Below are 23,339 nucleotides of genomic sequence, written 5' to 3' on the forward strand. Positions count from 1 at the left end.
TAGCTGAAAAATGCTAAATGTCAAAGGCCATGGATTTTTCAAACATTAGTGTGCTTTGAGATTCCAGTTGTTAAAATCCGGGTTGCTGGGTTTCACCCCAGAGTTTGTGGTCTAAGGTGGGGATAAGAATTTGCCGTCCTAACAAGCAGCCAGGTGCTACAGATGCTGCTGGTCTGGAGACCATGCTTGGAGAGCTGCTCCCGTAGACTGAACTCAGCCTCAGTTCTGCAGACAGTGACCCTGTGTGCTGTGGTGGGGAGGGGTCAGGGGGACATCTTGTCCTCTACCACCACAGCAAGGGTGGGCTTGACATGGAGAGTCAGCAGTGTAAATGATGAATGTTGGCCTGTCTCACACCTTTTAAAAAAGCCATATGGATGAGACCGAAGGGCCAAGGGTGGGTAGGTAACGCCTGCGTAGTTAACGCTCACTGGTTCTCAGAAACAGAACTTGATGGCTAGTCATTTCTTCGCCCCTGCTCTGGTGTCAGGATGGCAGTCTTGCTTGGCACAGGAGGCCCTTCGCTGTTTGACCTGACTCATTTCCTACCCTCTCCGTGCACTTCCCCTCCCCCACTCCCCCTACACACTTTCCCAGGGGCATGTGGAACTACTTGAAATTCCTGAATTCTTTATGATGTTTTGCTTTCATTCCTGCACTTCACAAGGAGTGACCTCCTCTCTCTCTCTCTCTCTCTCTCTCTCTCTCTCTCTCTCGCGAGCGCGCAGTCACCCTTCCTGGTCACGCTTCAGGATTTAGCACTTGACCATCCCTTCCACCAGTGTCCCTTCCCCCACCCTCATGAACAGTCAGATGAGGCTCATTTCTTCTAGAAGTAGGTCTTCCGAGATGGCCCTCTGTACTTTCACCAGCCCCTGTAGGCTCCTCTGCCGCTTCTCACAGTGACCTGTCATGGTGGCCGACTCAGCTGTCTCCTTGGGGGCAGAGGTTGGTTCCATTTCATCATTATTCTTGGGATAAAATAAACGATTGATTGATTGGAGGGGTAATTCATATCCTATTTGTAATATGCTTCTTATAAAGCTTTATATATGTATAGACATATATATAGATATAGATATAAAGTGATATGTATAAATGTCAGATAGCTACATGTAGATATATGTAAAGTTTAAAGTTTTATAATCCTTTTGTATCATTTAAGGCTAAAACTGTTGAAAAGAGCTGAGCCCCAGGCACTTGGGCCTGGAATTGTGTGCCACACAAGGGCCTTACTTGCTTCTTTCTACTTCCGTGCACGTGTTGCCTTGTCCTGTCTCTCTCCATCGAGCCTCTTCTCTCCCTTCTGCATGTCTTTCCCAAGATGCTCTAGGCCACCTTTACCTCCTGCTTCTCTAAGCTCCTCTTGCATGTATCATCCATGCCCAGGGCAGTGACTGTCAGCCCCTAAGATGCGATTCTCAGAATCATAGAAGCCCGGGGGAGGTTTGCCAGGGGGCTGAGGGAGCATAAAGGAGGCACTGTACGACCTGGCAGGGCAGGGAGTGGTGGGAGGAGACCGTGACCTTGGAGCTGAGCTGTGAAGGAGGAGGAAAGGAGTCAGCCAAAGAAAGGCCAAAAGGGCATCCCAGCCATTGTGAGAGTGGCCAACGCTTTCATGCTCTCGTGACCACAGGTCCTGGACACGCTATGGCGGTCACCAGGGGCCTCCTATTGTTGGAGGGACCACACTGTTATTTTCTTCATGGAATAAGTGTCTGTCTTCCCATTTTCTTTTTTTATCCCTAGCCATTTCTTTTTTTATCCCTCGCTGCAGTCTGATTGTGGCGATATTGACACAACAGAAAGATTTTACAAGTTTAGAATAAAATAGATAGATAATGGCGATGAGAATAGGAATTTAGCACTTCCCCCTGGCCAAGTACTGTTTTAAGTGCTCGCACAGATTTTTCATTTAATCCCTGCAACAAAGCTGTGGGAAGTGGATGCTGTTAATGCTGAGGAAACTCACAGCACAGAGAGGTCCAGGGCTTCCTGGTTAGTACGTGGCAGCTCTGGCGTAGGTGGGTGCGTTCTCCTTTCCCTCTTTATGTTTATTCCCATCAACCTGAGGAGCCAGCCCGGGGTCTGAGTTCGAGTCCTGGCTCCATCAGCTAGTTTAGCTCTGTGTCTTTGGCCTGACTATTGAAAGATAAAAACAGTCCTCACTTATTGTGTGGTTGTGAGGATGAACTCTGTGAGTCCTTGTACAGCATGTGGCCTGGCACATACTAAGTGCTCAAAAAACTGGGACTTTTTATCTCTTCAAGACTCAGTTTTTTTCATCTGAGAAGGGAGGGATATCTAAGTTAGGTCATCTTCTAGTGTCTCTTTCAGCCCTATGTTTTGCGTCCCTGTGAATCCTGATCATTTCCTTCACAGTCCAGAAGAAGGAAGGAAAGTGAGCAAGGTGCGGCTGAGGCCATCGTGTGCCGTGGGTGCTGGTGGGAAGTCCCCGGACACGCCCTGCACACACACGTCCCGGTGGAACTGACCAAGGGCCTTTCGTGGTGGTGGTGCTTTTCCACCCCAAGGTGTCTCATAAAATCGCATGAACCACAATTTGATATTCAGTGTTATATAAGTGGTGTAACAGGAGAGTGCAAACTCTGACAAAAGATCAGCATTTTATATTCCTACTGAGGCTGAGGATTTGTTCCCCCTTATAGTTTTATCGTTTTTAAACAGGAAACAAGAGCCCTGACCCTCAGCCTTCTTGAAAAGTTTAATACTATTCCCATTGCAGATTCAAAAAAAATGCCATTTATTTCAAAGGATAATTTTACCCAGTGCGTTAAATAAAAATGCATTCGTTTACAGCATTTCCTTGGTTCTTCTCAAGCTTTCATAGGCCTCAGCTTTCATAGCCACTACCTCCCCACCACTGGGGGAAAAACCGAGCTTTGGTGCTTTGTGCCCCTGCTGCCATAGCCCAGCCCGGAAGGGAGGAAGCTAGGGCGTTGTCGGCCTGCCCACCAGCGCTCCCCAGGAGCACCCGCTGTCCGGCTTCCCTCCGGTCCTGTCCTCCGTGCCTCTTCCTGGTTCTTTGCTGGACTCCTGACTGCGGACTGCCGACTGCCGTGCAACCTTTACTGCTGCTCCCTTGAGCTGTCGTCACAGCCCCTGACCGGGCCCAAGTCCCGGCTTTTAGCTTCTCTAACTCTGAGTTATCTTTATAGAACCTTGGAAACTCCCCTCAAGCTGCCAATTTGGGAGGGTGTGGATATAAGATCTGCAGGGCTCTTGCTTCTGTTTCTAATTTCTGCATATCTTAGCCACTTCTTTAAAAAACAAAACAAAAACAAAAAACAAACAAAAACCCCTGTGCCTGCCTGCCCGGCACACGTCCTCACCTCCCAGCGCACGCCACCTCAGGCAGTGTTAGGCTCACCGTTCTGTCTTCCTAGCTTTTTTCCCAACACTCTTTCACATTGTTTTATAATAGCCCTTCATTTATAAGATCCTCTAAGCTGTGCCAGGCTACGTTTCCAGTGCTAAAGGATGCATCAGTGACATAACTTTTCCTTTAAAAACTGTAAAACCCCCAACTCTTTCTGATCCCCAGCTCCTTACTGATTACTACATAACTTAATTAGGCATTTGACACTTCTGTTTCTACATGCATGCCATCTGGTCATTAGCCAAAATGAATCATTGGTTGATTAATTGGTGGTCACCTGTATACCTTATTTATGCCTCCTTTTACCTGAAATGGCTCCCATCATTCCCACCTGTCTGAATTTTACTTGTCCTTCAAGAACCACCAATCTGATGCTGTTGCTCTGATGATGAGAGGAATGCCAGTGTGTTGAATGCTTGCCGTGTGCCAGGCTTGGTTTTTCCATACATTTACCTAGTTAATGCTCACACTAATCCTATAAGATAGGCACTATTATCCAAGTTTTGCAGCTGAGGTAACAGGTGTTTGAGGTTAAGTAGCTAGATTAGTGGGGAGCTAGGATTTGACCCCAGACAACTGGCTGCAAGGGCCCGTGCTCTCGACCTGATAAATAGGAAAAATTTATTTTTTTTGCCGAATTTCCACAATACTTTCTTTGTATTTCCTAGCAGTTGTGTACTTTTCTCAGTCACCCTGTTGAAAATTTTAAATTATTAGCAAACTTAGTGGGGTAACATTAGTTCATAGCATTGTATAATTTTCAGGTGTACAAGATTAGAACTGCACATCTCTGTACTCTGTTGCATGCTCATCGCCTGAAGTCTAGTTTCCTTGTCACATATATTTGACCCGCTTTGCCCTCCCACCCTCTTTCTCCTCTGGTAACCATCATTCTGTTTGTATCTATGAGTTTGTTTGTGTTTGTTTTGTTTGTTAGCTTTTGTTTTATAATCCGCATATGAGTGAAATCATATGGTTTTTGTCCTTTTCCATCTGACTTATTTCACTTAGCATAATACTCTCAAAATCCATCCATGTTGTTGCAAATAGCTATATTTCATCTTTTTTTATATGACTCATGAGTGTCCCGTGGCATGTGTATGCCACTTATCTTTATCCAGTCATTCATCAGTGGACACAGGTTGTTTCCACGCCTTGGCTACCGTAAACAATGACGCAGTGAACGTTTAACCTGCTGGAATTTGAGGGACTGTGTCGTATTCATATCTGCAGTTCTAGCAGCATGTGGCAAAAACTTAAAAATATTTGTTTACCAAATGAACGTTACTTATTAAAAAACTCGTTTTTCTATAGCTAGACCTTTATATAATACAACTGTAGAAAAACAACGAGTTTTTTAACTCTCGTGCACGTGCAGCTTCGCAGGCGCAGGACGTGGTAGGGAACAGACGCCTCTGCTCGCCTGGCATTTCCATTGTTCTGTAGCAGAGGTAAAGTCGTTCATGCCTGGGAAACAGTGCGACGGTGTTCAGAGGGGACTGCCTGTTCCTTCCTTAAATCTACACGTTCGTTTTCGTGTGTGTGTGTGTGTGTGTGTGTGTGTGTGTGTGTGAAGAAATTTTCTTCAGCTGTAGGCAACAACAGATGCTGCAGATGTTAGTCCCTGTTGCTGTTAACTTTGCTCCAGAGACTTAATGTTCAGTTTTAATTTTCGTCTCCAGAATCTATTTACATTGCTAAAACATAGGTTTTGGAATAACTGGAATTTTAAACATTTATTTTTCTTTGGGCATGGGAGATCAGGATTTTCCAGAGAGACTGGGAGAGAGCTATAAAATGCTCTATTGTGGGATGAAAGGAAAAGCCTGAGTATTGGAGAATAAGAGTCTGTCTCTTTGTTTTCTTTCTGGATTTGCTCTGTCTTACGGAGCATTTGACATGTGATTTAATGTCCTATCTGTAAGAGAACTGCAGTTTAAAACTTGATATCTTGTGAAAAGATAAGGGGCCCTGTGTTCTGTACTTTACAGAGCCACAAGCTGACCATATATGAGGCCCTATGCATGCTCCTTTGTCTCCTGCTCTGTCACAGCATCGATTGTGTTCATACCAACGATGTAATGTCATACGCTTCCCCACATGTTCGTATGAAGGGAGAGAGAAGAATGCAGCAGCACAGGGTTGTTGGAGAACAATTTGGCATCTAAGATATTGACACACAAGCATACATCATATATATGACTCTATTGAGAATGCCACAGCCGTGATTTAAGTGGAGGCGGTTGTCTCTTAGGGCCCCTGAATTATGGCTGGTTTTAAAATTCTTAGAACCCATTGAAGGCTGCTGTTTCTGAAAGTCTACATAATTTAAGCATTCTACATCCTGTCATTATAGGAGATGTCAGAATAGTAAAATTTAATCCTAGACTAACGTGTTATTGCAGCCCTTTGGTTTTGCGGCTTTGCGGACTTGATAAATATGTCTGTCACTGCCTGTGGTCGCCACAGTTGGGACAGTTGGAGGTGAATGTCACTTCTCGCATTTTACAATGAGCGACTGGAACCCCAAAGGTCCACGTGTTTACAAAGAGGGGCCGACCCAGCCGGCCTGGGGTGGAGCGGCGCCCATCCCAGACTCCGCCTCTGCCAAATTAAGTGTGGCCTTCGGCACTGGCCGCTGCGCAGCAGTCCCTCGGCAAGCACCGAAGGTGACGAAAGAAGCCGAATTCTAGTGTTGTTCTGGAGAATAGTAGAAGCATCAAAATTGCCTCTCGTTGGCCACCTAGCACTTCCCATCGTGGGTTCAAAAAGGGACTCAATAATACTGATTTAAATGGCTTAGGAATTATCCAAGTTGCAGTAATATACATATTTATTAGTAGAGCAAGATTCTCAACTGACAGTTGGCCAACATTTTCTTTTTATCCTCACCCCACCACTCCACTCAACCCCCTAATATGTGTGAGTTCACACCTTACAAAACTGCATTCTCAACACACACACACACGTGAAAGAGAATTGGCTCAAAAGCTGTAGCCTTGTCTCAGACTTGGATCTTTTTGCACTGATAAGGAAACAGCCTACTTGGCTTGATTTAGCCAGGCCAACTTTTAAATTGCTGAATAACTTTGTAAATAGGCTACTCCTAATATAAACAAAAGATAATATTTAAAAAATTTTTGTGAGTTATAAACTGTAACATCAGTAGTTGTTACCACATAAAATAAATTTGGGTGAAGGAGATACAGTTTTACTCCTTCCCAGGGATTAGGAAAGAATAGCGATGAGTTTTTCTTTTCTTTCTTTTTTTTTTATTGAGTTTTTTTCTGGGAGTGATCTTGTCCCCATTTCTCCCCAAGCGATATTTAGCGATGTCCGGACATTTTCGATTGTCACTACTGGAGTAGGCTGATACAATTGTCACCTAGTGGGTAGTACCCAGGGATGCCGCTAAACATTCTACAGTGCGCAGAACAGCCCCTTATGACAAAGAGTTACCCAACCCAAAATGTCAATAGTGTTGAGGTTGAGAAACCCTGCTGTGATCTGTTAGGTTTATTTGCTGACTTTTACAGTAGACTAGCTTCTATTTAGTTACTTCAGAGGTAAAATTAACACTACTGCTTGTAATTCTTTGTGTTCTACCCTTGGCCTTGGTATCCTGACCAAGGTCAGGACTCGCCCCGGCCGTGTGTGAAGACCTAAATTTGATTGGCTGACAAGAGCAGTTAAACTGTGTCCTAGTGGTAACAGTGAAAGAAAAGGAAGAACTGACCTGATAATAAGTATATGGGGTCACATGAGGGAATGAAGAGTGCAAATGTAGTGTGAGCCCCACTATTCAGAGTGTGTTTTGAGAACCAGCAGTGGTGCCATCACCTGGGAGCTTGATGGAGATGCAGACTCTCAGGCTTCTCTCAGACCTACTGAATCATAAGCCGCATTGTAGCAAGATACTCGTATGATGCTTGTGCATCTAGAAGTTAGAAAAGCATGGATAAGCATTTTTTGCTTTGGAAGAAAATACACCTCGGTTCAAATTGTGACTCCGACTCTTACTCTCTGTGTGACCGTAGCCAAGTTAAAAAACTTCATTGTACCTTAGTTGCTTGGGCTAAAAAAAATGGGAATAATATTTTGCTCATGAGGCAGTCCTGAGAATCAGACAAGCTCATTTGTATCAAGGACTCATCACATGGTAAAAGGTCAACAGAACTGAGTCGTAATTGATAAGTAAAAGAAGGCAAAAGCAGAGAGCATTAGAGAGACAATTTATGTCTTACATCTCAGTCATCACCGAAAATGCTTGTATTCTTGGCAGATCTAATTTCTTTGAGAAATAGCAAAAGCTGGAGCTTCTTAAGCTTCTGTAGACTATGGTCCTTGTCAGCAACCTGATTGGTAGAGACTATGGTCCTTGTCAGCAACCTGATTGGTAGAGACTAAATGGATCTGGAGACCAAATAGGCTATACTGTTAGATGTGCTCCATCAGCCCGGCCTGAGTTACACCTGCTCTGTTCATTACGCTCCAGAATTTGAAAGTAAAATGGTAGGAATTTTCAAGACACCCAGGAGGAGAAAGGCTGTGATAAACAGAAAGGATGGGTTAGAGGACGGTGACTGGGTGCGATGAGCCCTTGCCTTATTAGGAAGGTTTAGGAATGGGAAAATGCTCTGTTACTGGACAGGACCCCAGGTTCTTCCTCTGTGCACACTGAAATTCCACGCCAACTGCTGGTGCAGTGCCAGCCACACCAGCCAGGACGCCTCACAGGAATCGCTTTTTGGAAACGAGACTTTTATAAACCAGTGGGAGTGTAAATACTTCCAACATGAGATAAAGCAGAATTTGAATCATAACTACAGTGTCCAGCAGAGTTTAACAGCCAAGATGGGAAGAGAAAAGAAAAAAGAAAGGAAGAGTTCACATGGAAAAAAACAAAACAAAACAAGCTGCAGAGTAAGATTAAATAAGATTAAAATACTGACATAAATTTCTTTTGAAAAAAGGATTAATTTAAAATTTATCAGAGTCAGCGATGACTACTTGTCCTGAGTATACAGATGTTTCGGGGATCAATTTGTCTTCTAAGTGTTTTTGCAGAACATTTTTCAATCTTTGACTTAATTGAAAACAGATTTGCATTAGTTTTCTTTGATTTTTAATTATAAAAACATTTACTGTCATAAATTTTAAAAATACAGGAAATACAAAGAACAACAAGAAGCATGCCCAAACTTAGCACCTACTTACCTCTTTTTTAATTCTTGCTGGGTATCAGGGACTGTGCTTGGTGCTGGACAAATCCTTGCCAAGGTGGCCCTGTCAAGCCTTCTTAGAGCTTCCAGTTGAGTGCCTAGATTTCGATGTGTTTCCTTTTTTTTTTTTTTTTTTCTGTGCTCTTAGTGACTATGTGATAATAAGCAATAGGAGCTAATGTTTGCCAGATTCTTACTGTGTGTGGGACCCTGTTTTAGGGGGTTTATATCATGTGAATTAACTCAGTCCCTGTAGCACCGCTCTGAAGAGAATGCTGTTATCACCACTGGACAGATTGGGAAACAGGTTAAGCAACTTGCTAAAGGTCCCAGAATCAATAGATGCAGAGCCTTGATTAAAACCCAGGCCACCTGTCTCCAGAGCCTGACCTGTTAATCACTAAACTGCACTGCCTCTCATTGTTTTATAAAACAGATCACACTACATAGACAGTTTTCCTACTTTTATGTTGACCACAAACACATGAACATCCTTCTCTAATATTCATAAACTGTTTATTTCTTACCTCCAAAAGTAAAATGTGAAGCGATTTTGACTAATAAATAGAAGTTTAAAAATTAATTACATAAGCAATATTTAAAGCCCAAACAAGAATTCATGAAGATCTGTGCACCCCTATGGTCATGGCAGCACAGCTTCAAAAGCCAGGTTATGGAAGCAACCCAAATGCCCGTCAACAGACAATTGGATAAAGCTGTTATGGTTTATATATACAATGGAATATTACTCAGCTATTAAAAAATAAATGAAATCCCACCATTCGCAATGACATGGATGGACCTAGAGATTATTATGCTGAATGAAATAAGTCAGAGAAAGATAAACACTATATGATTTCACTTATATGTAGAATGTAAAGAACAAAAAGAATAAACTAATCAAAAACAGACTCACAAATATAGAGGACAGTCTGGTGACGGCCAGATGGGAGGGAGTTTGGGGATCCAGGAGAATGGGGTGAAGGGTTAAATAAGTACAAATTAGTAGATGAAGGATGGTCATGGGGATGGCGGGGAGCACAGCATAGGGAATGCAGTCAGCATTAATGTAATGGCTACGTGGAGAGCCGGAGAAGAGAAAGAACAATTAGAGTGATCATTTTATAAACTATATAAATGTCTAACCAATGTACTATATACTTGAAACTCATAAAGTAAAATTTAAAAATATATATTTGAGTTGTAGGGGTATCTGGCAGAAAGCATGGACTTGTGAGTTAGGCAGATGTAGCCTGGGATCCTGATGCACCTGCTGATTCACTGTATGACCCTATGCAAGTTGCTTGGCTTCTCTGAGCCTTAGTTTCCTCTGATACCTCCCTTCTGGAATTGTCCTCAGGATTAAATGAGTCTGTCTACATAACACACCTGGCACGGTGCCCAGCACTTGGTAGAAGATCCATTAATGGTCACTGTTATTATTGGCTATTCAGTATGTTTTCATCTTCTTTCAAAATACCTAACCATGTTACACGGTGGTTAAGAATGCTCATGAAAGTGAAAACTGTGGGTTCCAGTTCTGGCTCTACTACTTTCAAGCTGTGTGACATTAGGCAAGTAACTTAAACAACCTGAGCATCAGTTTGCTTTTTTAAAAAATGGAATAGATATCGTACCTACATCTTAGGGTGGTTGAGTGCTAAATAAATTATACATAAAGCCCCCAGAATAGTCTAGTGCATAGTGAACAATATATGAATGTTTGTTATTATCAATATACTTATTAACTCAGAAAATAAAAATATTACACCTTAAAAAGTAGGTATCCTTGAACACTTCCTCAGCTGCTACAACTTTTGCTTATTATTTGATATGTAATTTGTTAGATGTTTGTGGCTCGGACCTAGTTTATTCTGGTGCATGTTAAAGTATGAATCTTAAATTTGGGTGATAGCATTATGTAAGATCTGAATTAGCAGAATTTTATAATTTGGCACTATGTTTAAACGTCCATTTTTTTTTCGAAAAACGAACAATCCGAAACGTCCTCTTCCCTCTTCAGATTTTTCTGAGCTGGGAGAGCTTCCACCCCGATCGCCTTTAGAACCAGTTTGTGAAGACGGAGCCTTCGGCCCTGTGCCAGAGGAAAAGAAAAGGACATCTCGCGAGCTTCGAGAACTATGGCAAAAGGCGATTCTACAACAGATCCTCCTCCTCAGAATGGAGAAGGAAAATCAGAAGCTGCAAGGTTGGTTTGCCATTTTTATACTGAACAGGCCCGATGATCTTAATTTATCTTGGCTTTGAAGTGAAATCACATTAGACATAACCATGCTATCTTTGAAAGAAAGTGAGATACATACATATATATATATACATAACATATATACAGATGTGTATATATCAAATACCTGTTTACTTTTTCAGAGTAAAGTTCACACTACTTTTTCAAGCTCTAAAGATCTCACCACTGTATTCATTATCTCCGTATGGTCATTTTTAGCTTGATGTGTAGAGCTTCTAAGAGACAGTGTTCAAATGTGTGAACTTTAACCCTTGGAAAAGCAGTTTTGTTTTGGTTTTTCTCTCTCCCTATTTTGTTCTCAGCATGGGTGTTATGTATAAACTGATCCTACGTAAATCATTAAACTTCATGCTATGTGCATTTTTTAGTGAGTTGTGAGTAACTTGAAAACTTCAACATTGAGCTCTACGTGTACTAATATCAAGGTGTTTCATGTAGGCGGACTCATTCAGTCCTGAAGACAACAGTGGCAGGTATTAGCCTCAAGAGGAAAGTGAGGCTCAGAGAAGCCACACAACTCGCCCAGGGTCATGTCAGTATCAAAATAAGACAAGAACTTTGAAAGTTTCGATTTTTTCATTTCCTGTTTCCATGCTGTCACTTGAAGCAATAAATATTATTTTCAAAGTAGGCAAGAAGCTAAGTTTATGTACCCTGGGTGGTATAATGGAAAGAACACAGGTCTGAGGGTATAGAGAGCTACCTGGCTATAAAATAAAGAGGGTTTCGATCCGGATGTCTGGACAGACTCTCAAGGGAGGCTTTATGGGTAGTTCCGTCGTGCTGTCACTGCCCCAAGAAATTTTGGAATTAGAGTACAGTGGGCCCCCCTCATCTGTGGTTTTGCTTTCTGAGCTTTCAGTTACCTGCTGTCAACCAGGGTCCTAAAATATTAAAAGGAAAATTCCAGAAGGAAACAGTTCATAGGTTTTAAATTTAGGGCTGTTCTGTCATCTCGCCCAGGACATGGATTGTCCCTTTGTCCGGCGTGTCCTTGCTGTGTGTACTATACACCCACCCATCAGTCACTTAGTAGCCATCTTGGTTATCAGATTGACTGTTATGGTATTGCAGTGCTTGTGTTCAAGTAACCCTTGTTCTACTTAATAATGGTCCCAAAGCAGAAGAGTAGTGGTGTTGGAAATTCAGTTATGCCAAAGAGAAGCTATAAAGAGCTTTCTTTAAGTAAAAAGGTGTTTATGTATAGGGGAAAAAAGTGTATATAGGAGTTTGGTGCTATCTGTGGTTTTATGCTTCCTTTGAGGGTCATGGCATGTGTCCCCCATGGATAAGGGAGAACTACTGTACATTTCTTTGAACTTCCTCCTTGATTGTCAGGCTTTATCTTTTGATAATGATCTTGATGTTTGTGTAAAGCTGAAAGTCATCAAGATACTAAGCTGCTGAATAAGGTTCGTAGTTCAAATAAATATATTATCTTCGATCAAAAACAAGTTAAATATAAAGTAATAATACCTTCCACTATGAAAGTAGTCCAACAGTTGTAAGAGGCTACCGACAGATGTAGACACAGTGTCGAAGCTGAGAGAGGTGGGTCATCCTATGAGGTGCCGTGGGCAGGGATGCTTTATTCAGTGAGGGCCGTTTAGAGCAGTGATTGCTAAATGTTCTCCCAGCTCTTTCTTTTCTGCCATTTTCTTTTGTGTTCCCGAAGGTAATCCTGTAAGCAGACGTCTGAAAGAGGTTTGATAGTGATGGCATTGCTGAGTGTGTCATCAGCTAAATGACAGTTTTGGAGCACAGCACTTACATTCATGTGTATGTTGGTTGGGATTTTTGTCAGAAAGCAAAAAGGCAGTTATGTTCATCATGTAAGTCATAAACCTTAGTGCTTATCCTGGCCAGTCTTGCAAATGACAGCCACGGAAAATCAGGGTGTAGCCATAAAATGGGAATAATGCTTGCTGGCCTTTGAGAAGAATTGTAACTATCAACTGATGAGGTCAGTATGCCACAAAAGCAAAGCTTTTGTAAAGCTGTGTCAATGATAACTACCCATACCAAAAGGAACAGGGATGTTTCCTAAGACTACCTGGAACAGCTTGCCAGGTGTTGCACAATTCACTGGCCCTTCCCAGCAACTTTCTTCTGCTTCCTCATTTCATCTGGCAGTGCTCAGTCCTGTGTGGGCTTTCATTTTTATTGTTTCAATTCATTTCTTAGCTCTATAAAGTTTAATACATGTTGATTTTTGTGATGATAGCACAATAAACTTGCCAAATATAATTTAGAAAGCATTATATCAGTGCGTACAGTACCTACGTTACTGAGAAAAATAATCATCAATGAGAGTTTGATTATTAATTGCCGAAAAATTTACTGAGTTTTGTTGGGGTGGGACGAGGAGGCAGCAGAACTTTCTTATTATATACAGAAGCCAAATCTGAGAACTAACCAGGAAGGGCACTATTTACTAGACAGCTCGTCATTCCATTGCAGTTTTTTTCAAGTGCTTTTAAAAGGAAAGTTAAATTATAACTGGGAGTGGCTCTTAAAATTGATCAAAGGTTCAGGCTAACTGGTATGCACTTTGGGGGAAAAAAATTAAAGAAACATGTATGAGGAGGTTCTTCCTATGGCCAAGCCGAGTTTCTGGCTTTTGAATGTATGGGTCAAATATTTATTACTCTTCTAGAAGCATTGTGTCTGAGAAAGAACCAAACCACGTCATCTAAATCTTCCTCAGTCCACTGTAGACAGTTGGAAGCCGAATTGTAATTTCCCGAAAGTTAAACAGCTCATTTTTTTCCAGTGGTGTTGGAACTAAGATTCATCACCTCTTTCCAAGGCAGCAGTTATACCTTTGCAAAGCCATTTTTCCTCTCTTATAAATGAAGACACAAGCAGCCTAATGCAAGACAGCAGGGTATGATTCAATACAAGCATGGTTTTTGGTCAGCACATTATTACTTGTTGGACTGACTCATATCTTTCAACATTTCGTGTCTACAACGAAAATGTAACAGATATTACATCTGCATAGCAATGTGCTAACACATCGAATTTGGAATTTTAATTGAGTTGTAATAGATGATATTTACAGAAAGACTTTTCCCTGGTTAAATACTTTATGTTGGTTATAAAAACTTAAACAATGGGTACAGTTTTTCTAGTCTCCATAAACTTAGGGATCATTTAATTACCGAGGATCCCAGCCCGTTAGCCTGCCTTTTCTAAGATGGTGGCAGTTGAAAGAGTGTTTTATCTGTGAAGGCCATTGCTAACGGAGCAAGACTGGAGATGGGCAACCACAGCCTACCCTATGCCGTAGACATAAATCAGACCTTAATGTTAGTCCAAGCTAGTGTAATCCATGTCAAACGATACCGAATGTTTCACATGACTCTTTTGCAAAGTCGCATCTGATCTCATGTATTCCTGGTTTCTGCCAACCCTAGAAACTCACAAACATGGTATTGTAGACCCTTATTTGCTATTTAAACAGTTTGATCTTGTAGTTAAAGTTCTTGCCTTGGAGCCTTGCGTCTGTCACAGGCCTGCACCACCTGCCTTGGTCGATAGGCATTGTGGAGGCCTCAGATTTTAGGCAACAGTGTTGTCAGGACACTAGAACAGCAGGGTGTCTCTTGGGCCAGCAGCGACATACATGGATTAAGCCTTTTCAGCTGACTCGTCTGGCCAGACAGTTCTCTGCTCTGGTGACTTCAGAGCAGGTTTCCCATGTGGCTAGACATGCTCACAGCAGAGTTCTCTGCCAGAGAAATGTACACAGGCTCCGTGAGCCCGGTGCTGCTGGCAGTTACCGTTCAGCAAGACTCATCCGGAACCCAATTCCCCACAGGGTTCATTCAACTCTAATGACATCCACTGTGCATCCTCATGGTCAAAACAAACCTGGGGTTGACTTTTTTTTTTTTTTTTAATTCAAACTCTACATGTGTAGGGAATTGTTTAGCGGGACCTTGAAAATGTATTCTTCAAAGTAAGAAGGAAAAGAATAAAGACAGTAGATGAAAAGTCACAAAGTAAGGAACTCGTTCAGCCTCTGCCTCCTCCTGAGTGAAGTGAGGGTGGGGAGAGAGTGTTTGCAGGGGCTGTGGGGAGAGCAGACTTGCGAGACGTGTGCACTGACTTAGCGTCTTCAGTCTGTAGGACTAACAGCCTCATGCCTGTAAACGTAACAACTGAGATGAAACAAACTTCTTGAAAGATGCAGTTTACCAAAAACCGAAATGAGAAGAAAAAAGATTTGAAGGGTGCTGTATCTGTTAAAGAAATCAAGTTTATTTTAAAAATCGCACACCAAGAAAATTCTAGGCTTAGGTAGCTCCACTGGATCCTATCAAGTATTAAAGTCTGTAATTGATACATGCCTAGTCTCAGAAAAAAATGTATAACTACCAACAAGCTCTGTAGTTCAGTGAAGGCCGAAGGGCCCAGGCCTGCTCTGCCTTCTGCTCTGGGACCTTGGTGGAGCTCCTCACTTGTGCCTCAGAGTGACATTCAGATGAAACGTTACTAAGTATAAAGGACTTGAGATATAGGGTAAGTATTATTATCATGAAGAAGTCTAGTTTACCAGCACTGCAGAAGTCTGTGTATTGGCTTATACTTAGCTGTCCTGCCTGCTGTCCTAATAAACTTACAGTCTAGTTCTCAGATGTGATGTGGAATGAGTTTGGGGGCTGACAAAACATTACCACTGTGTCTTACTAGGATCTAGTGGTTTTAGGTGGGGGTGAGGTTTTCCGTTTTAATCCTCCTTGGAATTATCAATTTAAATTTTTCCTGTATTGATTCCCCCACCCCACCCCCCGGCCACAGTTTGATAATTTAAGTGTAATTCTTCTTAATCCAGCTTTAAGATGATGAAGTTGCTGGGAAATAATAGCTACCTTTATATATGTGTGGAGATGTCATATGAAAAGGGTAGATTTATTCCGTCCAGCTCCAGGAAGCAGAAACATGACCGATGGCAGAATCTACCTAAAGGAGGTTTGGCTCTAAACAAGAAAGAATCTTCCTTGGAGAACCTCTCCTAGTTTAGATAAAAAAAAAATTTTTTTTTAACACACAGTTCTTGCCCTTGAGGTGTTTCTGGTTTAATAGGGTATCCAACGGAGATGGATAGGATTGGACAGGTAGGGTTTATATTTTAGTGGTAGAACCAACAGTACCCATTAGAGGTGACGGGGTACAAGAAAACGAGGTGTTCAGCTTTTTCCAAGGTAAGGAAAATGGTTTGGGATATGAACAGTGACTTTAATTTGATCCTTCCTGTTAAGCTGGGTGTCACCACATGACATCTCAGTAGTGAGGATGACTGGGCCACCATGCCATGAAACAGAAGACGCGTAGCCTTAGTCTGTTCACTGATGTGCTCTTAACTGTCTGTTCCAGCCTCTGAAAATGATTTACTGAACAAGCGCCTGAAGCTCGATTATGAAGAAATCACTCCTTGTCTTAAAGAAGTAACTATGGTGTGGGAAAAGATGCTTAGCACTCCCGGAAGGTCCAAAATTAAGTTTGACATGGAAAAAATGCACTCGGCTGTTGGGCAAGGTAAGCCTTATCAGGAGTCAGTCCAGCCAGCCTCACCCGCCATCAGCGACTGGGGAGAAATATGGAATAAAAAAATGTTTAAATATAATTTTGGTGGCCGTCTCTCCCCTACTTATCACATTTTTATTTAGTCTGTTTCCAGATTATCATAGTTAATTATATGTTTCATCACCTTTCATGATTCTTCTTAATTAAATCAGTTAAAATGCCCATAAGACCAGGAAACAGGAAAAAGATAAAGGAAACCCCAGAAGCTTAGTTGACTACAGACTGTTAATAATATGCCGATACACTCTGAGTTACATTGTAAACTAATAAGTAATTTCGTGGCCTCTGTATGAGTACTTTCAGGGGATAGCTTGGCACAGACTTCAAACAGGTACTCCTGGGTTTGGATTCCAAAACCCCCAGTTTGCAGTGTGATCTCAGGCAAATGACTTAACCTCTCTGAGCCCCACTTTCCACGTGTGTAAAGATGTGGCTGACGGCAGTGGCTGTTTTGAGGAGTGAATGCACTGATACCTAGGAGAATACTGCTCGCGTCTGCTCCACAGGAGGCCCCAGAGAGTGGGCAGGATTTGCTGTGTTCTTTTTTGTTTTTGTTTGTTTGTTTGTTTGTTTGTTTGTTTTTAGTGTAATGTGATGACTGTGTGTCAGTCTGAACTGTTAGTGGCCCAAGATAAGTACAGAACTTGAGACTGACATTTAGAAACTTTTCCAGCAATCCGACAGTGATTCTATGTTTTTATAAAAAGCAAACCTGTATTTTGCCAGTCTTTTTTTTTTCTCATTTCATTTTCTACTAATTCATTTTTACTGTATTATATAAAAGCATCAGTCTCCAGTGGATTGGAAGATTTTAAAAGAGAAAACTGGTCCTTCATCAGAGATAGTTTCAGAGCACCATTTTAGAGCTTAACTTTAATGATTATTAGTATTCAAGTAAAACAACCATTTCTTTTAAAATGTGTATGAGTGTCTGCTAGCAAGATTGAAAGCTTTTTGAGTCTAATTCTAGTGCTACTGAGTTCTGTCCAGTCTAGTCATGAATAACCAAGTGTTTAAAAAAAAAGTTTGCAAATATATATAAATCTTGGGGTTTTTTTTCTGATTTTTTTAGCTGTTTGATGGAAGAAGTTACGCATGCATCATTCATCTCTAGGAGTAAATGAAGCAAAGTGTTTTTTTCCCCTACTATTGTCAATTAGGCATTGTTTAACCTTTATCTGAGTTTGGACAGCATCAATTTTAGTGATGTGTAGTTATTGCTAGTGTGACTGTCCCCTTTGCATGGATAAGGAAACTTGGACTTCAGGCAGTCGAGTAATAGGCCCAGGGCCACAGAGCTGGTCTCATATCCTAGTTCTAGGCACCATATGACTGGCACTGCCTGCAGCTGAACTACACCTCGGCTCTGCTGGTCGCAGAGATCAGAAATACGGTGGGTGATGAGGACTCAGGTTTGAAATTTGCCAGGGCTCCCTCTGTGATCCAGGCTTTTGCCTTCTGGCTGCTAGAATGAGAGGCGTGGAGCAAGCAGAGGATCTTAGGGCTCTTTTCCAGTTCTTACATTCTTTGCACCCATAACAGTTGCTGGAGGCTTACCATTGCACCACATGGCCCCAGGTTGCCGTTTTGAAAAGGAGGAAAGCAGAGAGAAGAATGAGTCTGTTTCTTTCCTTTTTCATTGTTGACTACATGATGGTCTTCAGGTGGCTTTGCTTCTACAGAAGGCAAACACTTGGGTCTATGACAGATGTTTGAGCTTAGAAGCCTGTCACCTGCATATATTGGTTTTCATCATATTTCTTATGAGGGTGACTAATAGAAATACTCCAGGCATCTAGAACATGTGTAGTGGGGTTAGGGATAGATGTTTGAACAATTTATATACTGAGGTGAACCAATCTGGAGTTTCCTCATGTATCCTCCACATTGCCACATCATCTTCCGTGGCAGGAACTCTGTATCTCTAACTGTAAAAAGGGCTTTGTCAGTTATTCAGCTGGTTTCAACACATAAAATTTAACAACCCCAAACAAATGGCCACCATCCATCCATCTTGTAGCTCAGAAGAAAAAAAACAAGATTGACTCAGAACCACATCTTTGGCCTTTTGGGTAGAGAGGCCAAGTCACTTCCAAGCTCTTGAAAGAAAACAGCTCCTGTGTGGGTAAGAGGCTGTTTCTTAATGCTCTCAAGGCCTCTAAGTGATGGAAATAAAGGGCTCTATGAACTTCCCAGGTTAAAATGGAATCCGAGTATCAGGATTAGGGTGTCAGCTTGGGAGAAGGAAGACTAGTTTTGTGGAATTTTAAATAATCCAGAATTTCGTTTGTGTTTAAATGATTTCTTTTTATCTAATGACTTATTTAAATGATTTCATTTAATAATTAAATGACGTCAAGATAGAACTTTATAAACTAGAGTGTACTTTTCTAGGAATGGGATTACAAAGAGGCCACCCAAGCAGTTGGCAGTATGGGCCAGATGCAAACTCTGCTTACTTTCGACCCAGCAATGCCATGCATAAAAACCTATTCTAGAAATTAATCAGTCAAAAATGTACAGCAGTAGGAAGAATGCTTATCGTGGCATTGTTTAACAGCCAGAAAACAAACAGAACCAAAATCCCCAATGGCGTGACCCCACCCATGTCCTTAATTGTATTTACTGATGTAAAAGATGAGTTGTTAAATGAAAGAGTACAGCACGGTGTCATGTTCACGTGTATGTTTCTGTGTGCTTATCTGTAGAAAGACATCCGTGATGTGTCCGCAGGTATCTGGGAATAGGCAGGACGATAGCACATCTGGGTTGCCTGGCATAGTCCTGCTTCACAGCTCGTTCCAGCAAAATACTTAATAATAGCTCTCCTCCCCTTTGCCTTCCAAAGCCTCGTGCTCTGGATGGCGAATTATGTGTTCACTCTAGTAGTGAGTGTTTTTTCATTTTCTTCATACCTTTTGGATTTCCAGAAGTTTTTCCCTCCCCACCCTTTTTTTTTTTAAATATTATACGCTTTTAAAAGTAAGTATATACTTTTTAAAGTCATAAAAATAAAAAGATTATTTACATCTGGGGGGGAGGGTGGCCCGCCTACAGGCCCTAGGTAGACTCCACCGCCACGTTTCTCTCTTGGGTTCAGGGTGGAAGCAAACCAAATATGGAGAAGGATGTTCTAGATCATTCTTAGCAAAAACATTGGCTCCACTTTGTATGACCCTTTGTTTTTAAATCACACATCTAAGCTTTCTCTTAAATACCAGAATATGTGGTACTATCCAGGGACACAGCCAGTATTCTTTTCCTCCAAAAAATAAAGGTCTGATAAGATAAAGGGAATGATTTAGTAATCATTTAGTAGTAAAAGAGGAAATTGGTCATCTCATAGCTTGGGAAAATTTCCCATTTCGAAAAAAATATTTTGTGAAAAACCCCACTATAAATCACTTAATGTGCTGACTGTTTTCCAGGCAGCATTTACTTCTAGTATGGTTTGAAGTATTAAGGCTTCTGTGTGTACACACACACGCGCGCACACTCACACACACACTAAGTTATATCTCTGAGCAGGAAGAGAAGGGAGCGAAGGGATAGAACAATGTAAAAAGGTAGGGTGTATTAGCTTCCTGTTGCTGCCGTAACAAATTATCACAGAGTTAGTGGCTAAAACAACAGAAAAGCTCACAGTTCTGGGTCAGCAGTCTGCAGGCGAGGTGTCAGCAGGCCTGCACCTGGCCTCTCCCAGCTTCTGGTGGCTGCCGACATTCCTCGAGTTGAGCTGCATCGCTCCAGTCTTTGCCTCCATGGTCACATGGCCTCCCCCTCTGGTCTTCCCTTCTGTGCGTCTTTTATAAAGACGTTTGCCATTGGATAGAGGGCCCACCTGGATAATCCCGGGGGATGATCTCATTTCAAGATCTTAATTATATCTGCAAAGTCCCTTTTTTCAAATAAGTTAACATTCAAGGGTTCTGGGGGTTTGATGTAGATACAGTCTTTCCGAAGGCCACCATCAGCCCACTACATCAGATTAATGCTAAGATAAATATTCAGAGAAGCTATAGGGTGTGGTCACAGTTAAGTGTAAGCCTGTATTTCTCCCGCAGGTTGCTTTTTGTTATTTTTTTTACAACTGGTATACGTAAGGCAAAAACGTAATTACTACACCTTAAATATTTTCCAAGAAGTGGCTGAGCGATTGTTTGAAAATAGTTCCATGTGGATCGAGTAATAAATGGACCACTGTCTGGTTCAAATCCACAGGTGATTGTTTTGTTATTAATTGCAAGGGAGGAACATAAATATTTTTTCTCCAGTACCTGCCTGAGCAGCAGCTGGTGTGACAGTTCCGACAGGGAGGACCTCAGTAAAAAATGGCCCTTTCCCTGGGCTGCCACTGCCCAGCTGGATGATGTTGGGTGAGGGACCTACTCTCCTTGGCCTCCGCTTCCTCGCGTGTACTAGGAGGAAAATCATAATATTTCCCTTAACATGTTGTGAGGGTGACACGAAGGGCTCAGAGTGGCCTCGCAGTAAACGGTCACAGTAAACGGTCGCTGCTGCCGTCTGGCCAGCAGAAGCGCTCCTCAGAGATGGCCAGTGGGCAACCAGGAAAAACGACCTTCCTGGGGAGGCTCTTTGGTTCATCGTTCAGCTGTCACAAGGTCCAAATGTGGAAATGAGGAAAGAAGGGAGTGGCACAGAGTGGTCACATTTTTTTCTGGCTGGAGGAAAGATGAATCCCTGATTCGGTGGTTCCTCTTTTCTCAAGAGAAGTCCTGTCAGGGATGAGAAGGATTTGGCACCCTGTTCTACAGTCTTCTTTTTCTTTCCGTTTTGCATTTGGACCTTGTGACAGCTGAATGACGAACCAAAGAATTTCGAATAGAAACTGTCACTTTCTCTAATGAAATTTGCCCTAAATAACATTATTGACTTTAAGAGAACTTTTTTCAGTTGTAGACTTTTTTCTTTTTTTGTTTTTATCACTTTGAATGTTCAAATTAATCATATGTAAAACATTAGGCAAAGTCTCTTGTGTAATTTATCTTGTTTTTAGGCCTCCATTGAATGCTCACCACACCAAGTTATGAAGACGGTGTCCTGTCCAGCCTCCGGTCCTTCCTCCAGCCCGCCCTTGCAGAAAGATAGCTGATTGATACCCTATAATCTCAGCCTTGATTAGGCTATTTCATCCCCAGCTCCATGGACCCCTATAAAGTGCAGGTTTCTTGCCCTCAGTTTTGCCTCTAACAAAACCCGACGGCCACCTGCACCTCCCCACGTGTGCGCTGTGCCCAAGGCCACAGAAATTCTCACAGTCACAGTTCCCTTCCTCTGACTTGTCCTCTCCCTTCCTTTCCCCTGACTCTGAAGTTCCGGAACCAGAGAAGGGTTCTATGAAATCTCTCCTTCATCTGAACTCATGTCACTTTGATTATATCCCTTTTCTGAGATGACATTCTGTGCTGTAGTATTTCATGCTCGGTCTTGTTTCCCTAGGACGTTATTATTGGCATCAGATAGGGGCTCATGTCATTCACCAGTTTGTCCCTGGCAAATGCTAGCATAATCCAAACATAGTATATATTTGAAATGTGAAAAGAAAGTGGGAGAGGGTTGGGGGAGGTGAGGGGCAGAATGTGGGGTGTGGAAGAAGGAAGGAAGGGGCCAGTAGGACAAAATTTTGGTGGCTGCTTATGCTATTAATTCATAATGGAACAAGAAATCAGATCATTGGAATGAAACACACTCATCTTTGTTATTAAGGTGTTTTCTGCACATAAAGTCTTTCTCTATATTTTCTACCTCCCGCCCCCACTTTGAAGGTGTACCACGTCATCACCGGGGCGAAATCTGGAAATTCCTAGCAGAGCAATACCACCTTAAACACCAGTTTCCCAGTAAACAGCAGCCAAAGGACACGCCGTACAAAGAACTCTTAAAACAGCTCACGTCCCAGCAGCACGCGATTCTTATCGACCTTGGTAAGTCTGCAAATCAATCTGACATGAGAATGGAAGTTTCTTTCACTCGAAAAATCTGGAGAGACTGTCCAAGTTATTTAGTGATCTGCCTTTAGGTTAAGCAATCAAAATTTGCTACTGAGACTTTCAATTAAAAAAATGCCCCAGAGAAATCACAAATGTCTTCTCCAAATATATGTAATAGTCTCTCTTTTCACTGGGCAGCTTGTTAACTCAGCTCAGCATAGGGGGTGACAGTCATGAAGGTTCCAGTCATAACCGGGGCTCAGGTCAGTAATTCACATATTGATTGGAGGCTTTTAGTCAACCAAAGGAACATTCTGGAAAACCTAAGTGTCAGGTCGGAGGCTTGGCTTAATTACAGGAGCCACGCCCTAGCCTTTACTACTTCAAAACAGGATTTATTAGAAAAATTGTAGAAAGCAGTTTGTGTGTGCCCAGGGCAATTTTATTTCGAAAAAAAAGGGTAGCCACCTTGCCTCTGAACAGTTTTAAAAACACTAAGATGCGAAAGGTGTTATCGGATGCATTTGCCTCTGCCTCAGTGAAGGACGTGTGGAGTGGGGATGTAATTATGCTGTGCGACAGGGCCTTCTGACCTGTCAGCAGACACACGTGGGGTGGAGGCGGGGCGCACCCCCTCCTGTCTGCAAGGGCCTCCATCTCCGCTGGCGGCTGGTTTCCGGGCACCTGCTGGCCCCGCAGGCGCAGGCGGAATATTCGTCCTGGCTGCTGCTGCCGCCACCTGGGGCCCCCCAGAGTCCCCATCTGTGCTTCGGCCCTGCCGTGGCCTGGCTCTTAAGGTCCCTGCACTGCGGCAGCTGGGTCAGGCCACGTCAGGGCTTCCCCGTCCAGCCACACACAAAGTCGTGAGGGCTGGTTTCATGACCGTTGCCCCTTGGTTTGAGCTCAAA

General features: G+C 42.4%; 1 protein-coding gene across 7 annotated transcripts in view; it reads left to right on the top strand.

Annotated features, from left to right (window-relative positions):
• TBC1D1 (TBC1 domain family member 1) overlaps positions 1-23,339 on the top strand; it is a 197,340-nt gene that overhangs the window by 145,348 nt on the left and 28,653 nt on the right. For all 7 annotated transcript variants that reach the window (XM_016140716.2, XM_016140711.2, XM_036227602.1 and 4 more), the window contains 3 exons: positions 10,646-10,831; positions 16,271-16,432; positions 22,267-22,425. In XM_016140716.2, the coding sequence (XP_015996202.1) occupies positions 10,646-10,831; positions 16,271-16,432; positions 22,267-22,425 (507 nt within the window). The remainder of the gene's footprint in view (positions 1-10,645; positions 10,832-16,270; positions 16,433-22,266; positions 22,426-23,339) is intronic.

This window comes from Rousettus aegyptiacus, unplaced genomic scaffold, assembly GCF_014176215.1.
Source record: "Rousettus aegyptiacus isolate mRouAeg1 unplaced genomic scaffold, mRouAeg1.p scaffold_m13_p_10, whole genome shotgun sequence".
Lineage (NCBI taxonomy): Eukaryota > Metazoa > Chordata > Mammalia > Chiroptera > Pteropodidae > Rousettus > Rousettus aegyptiacus.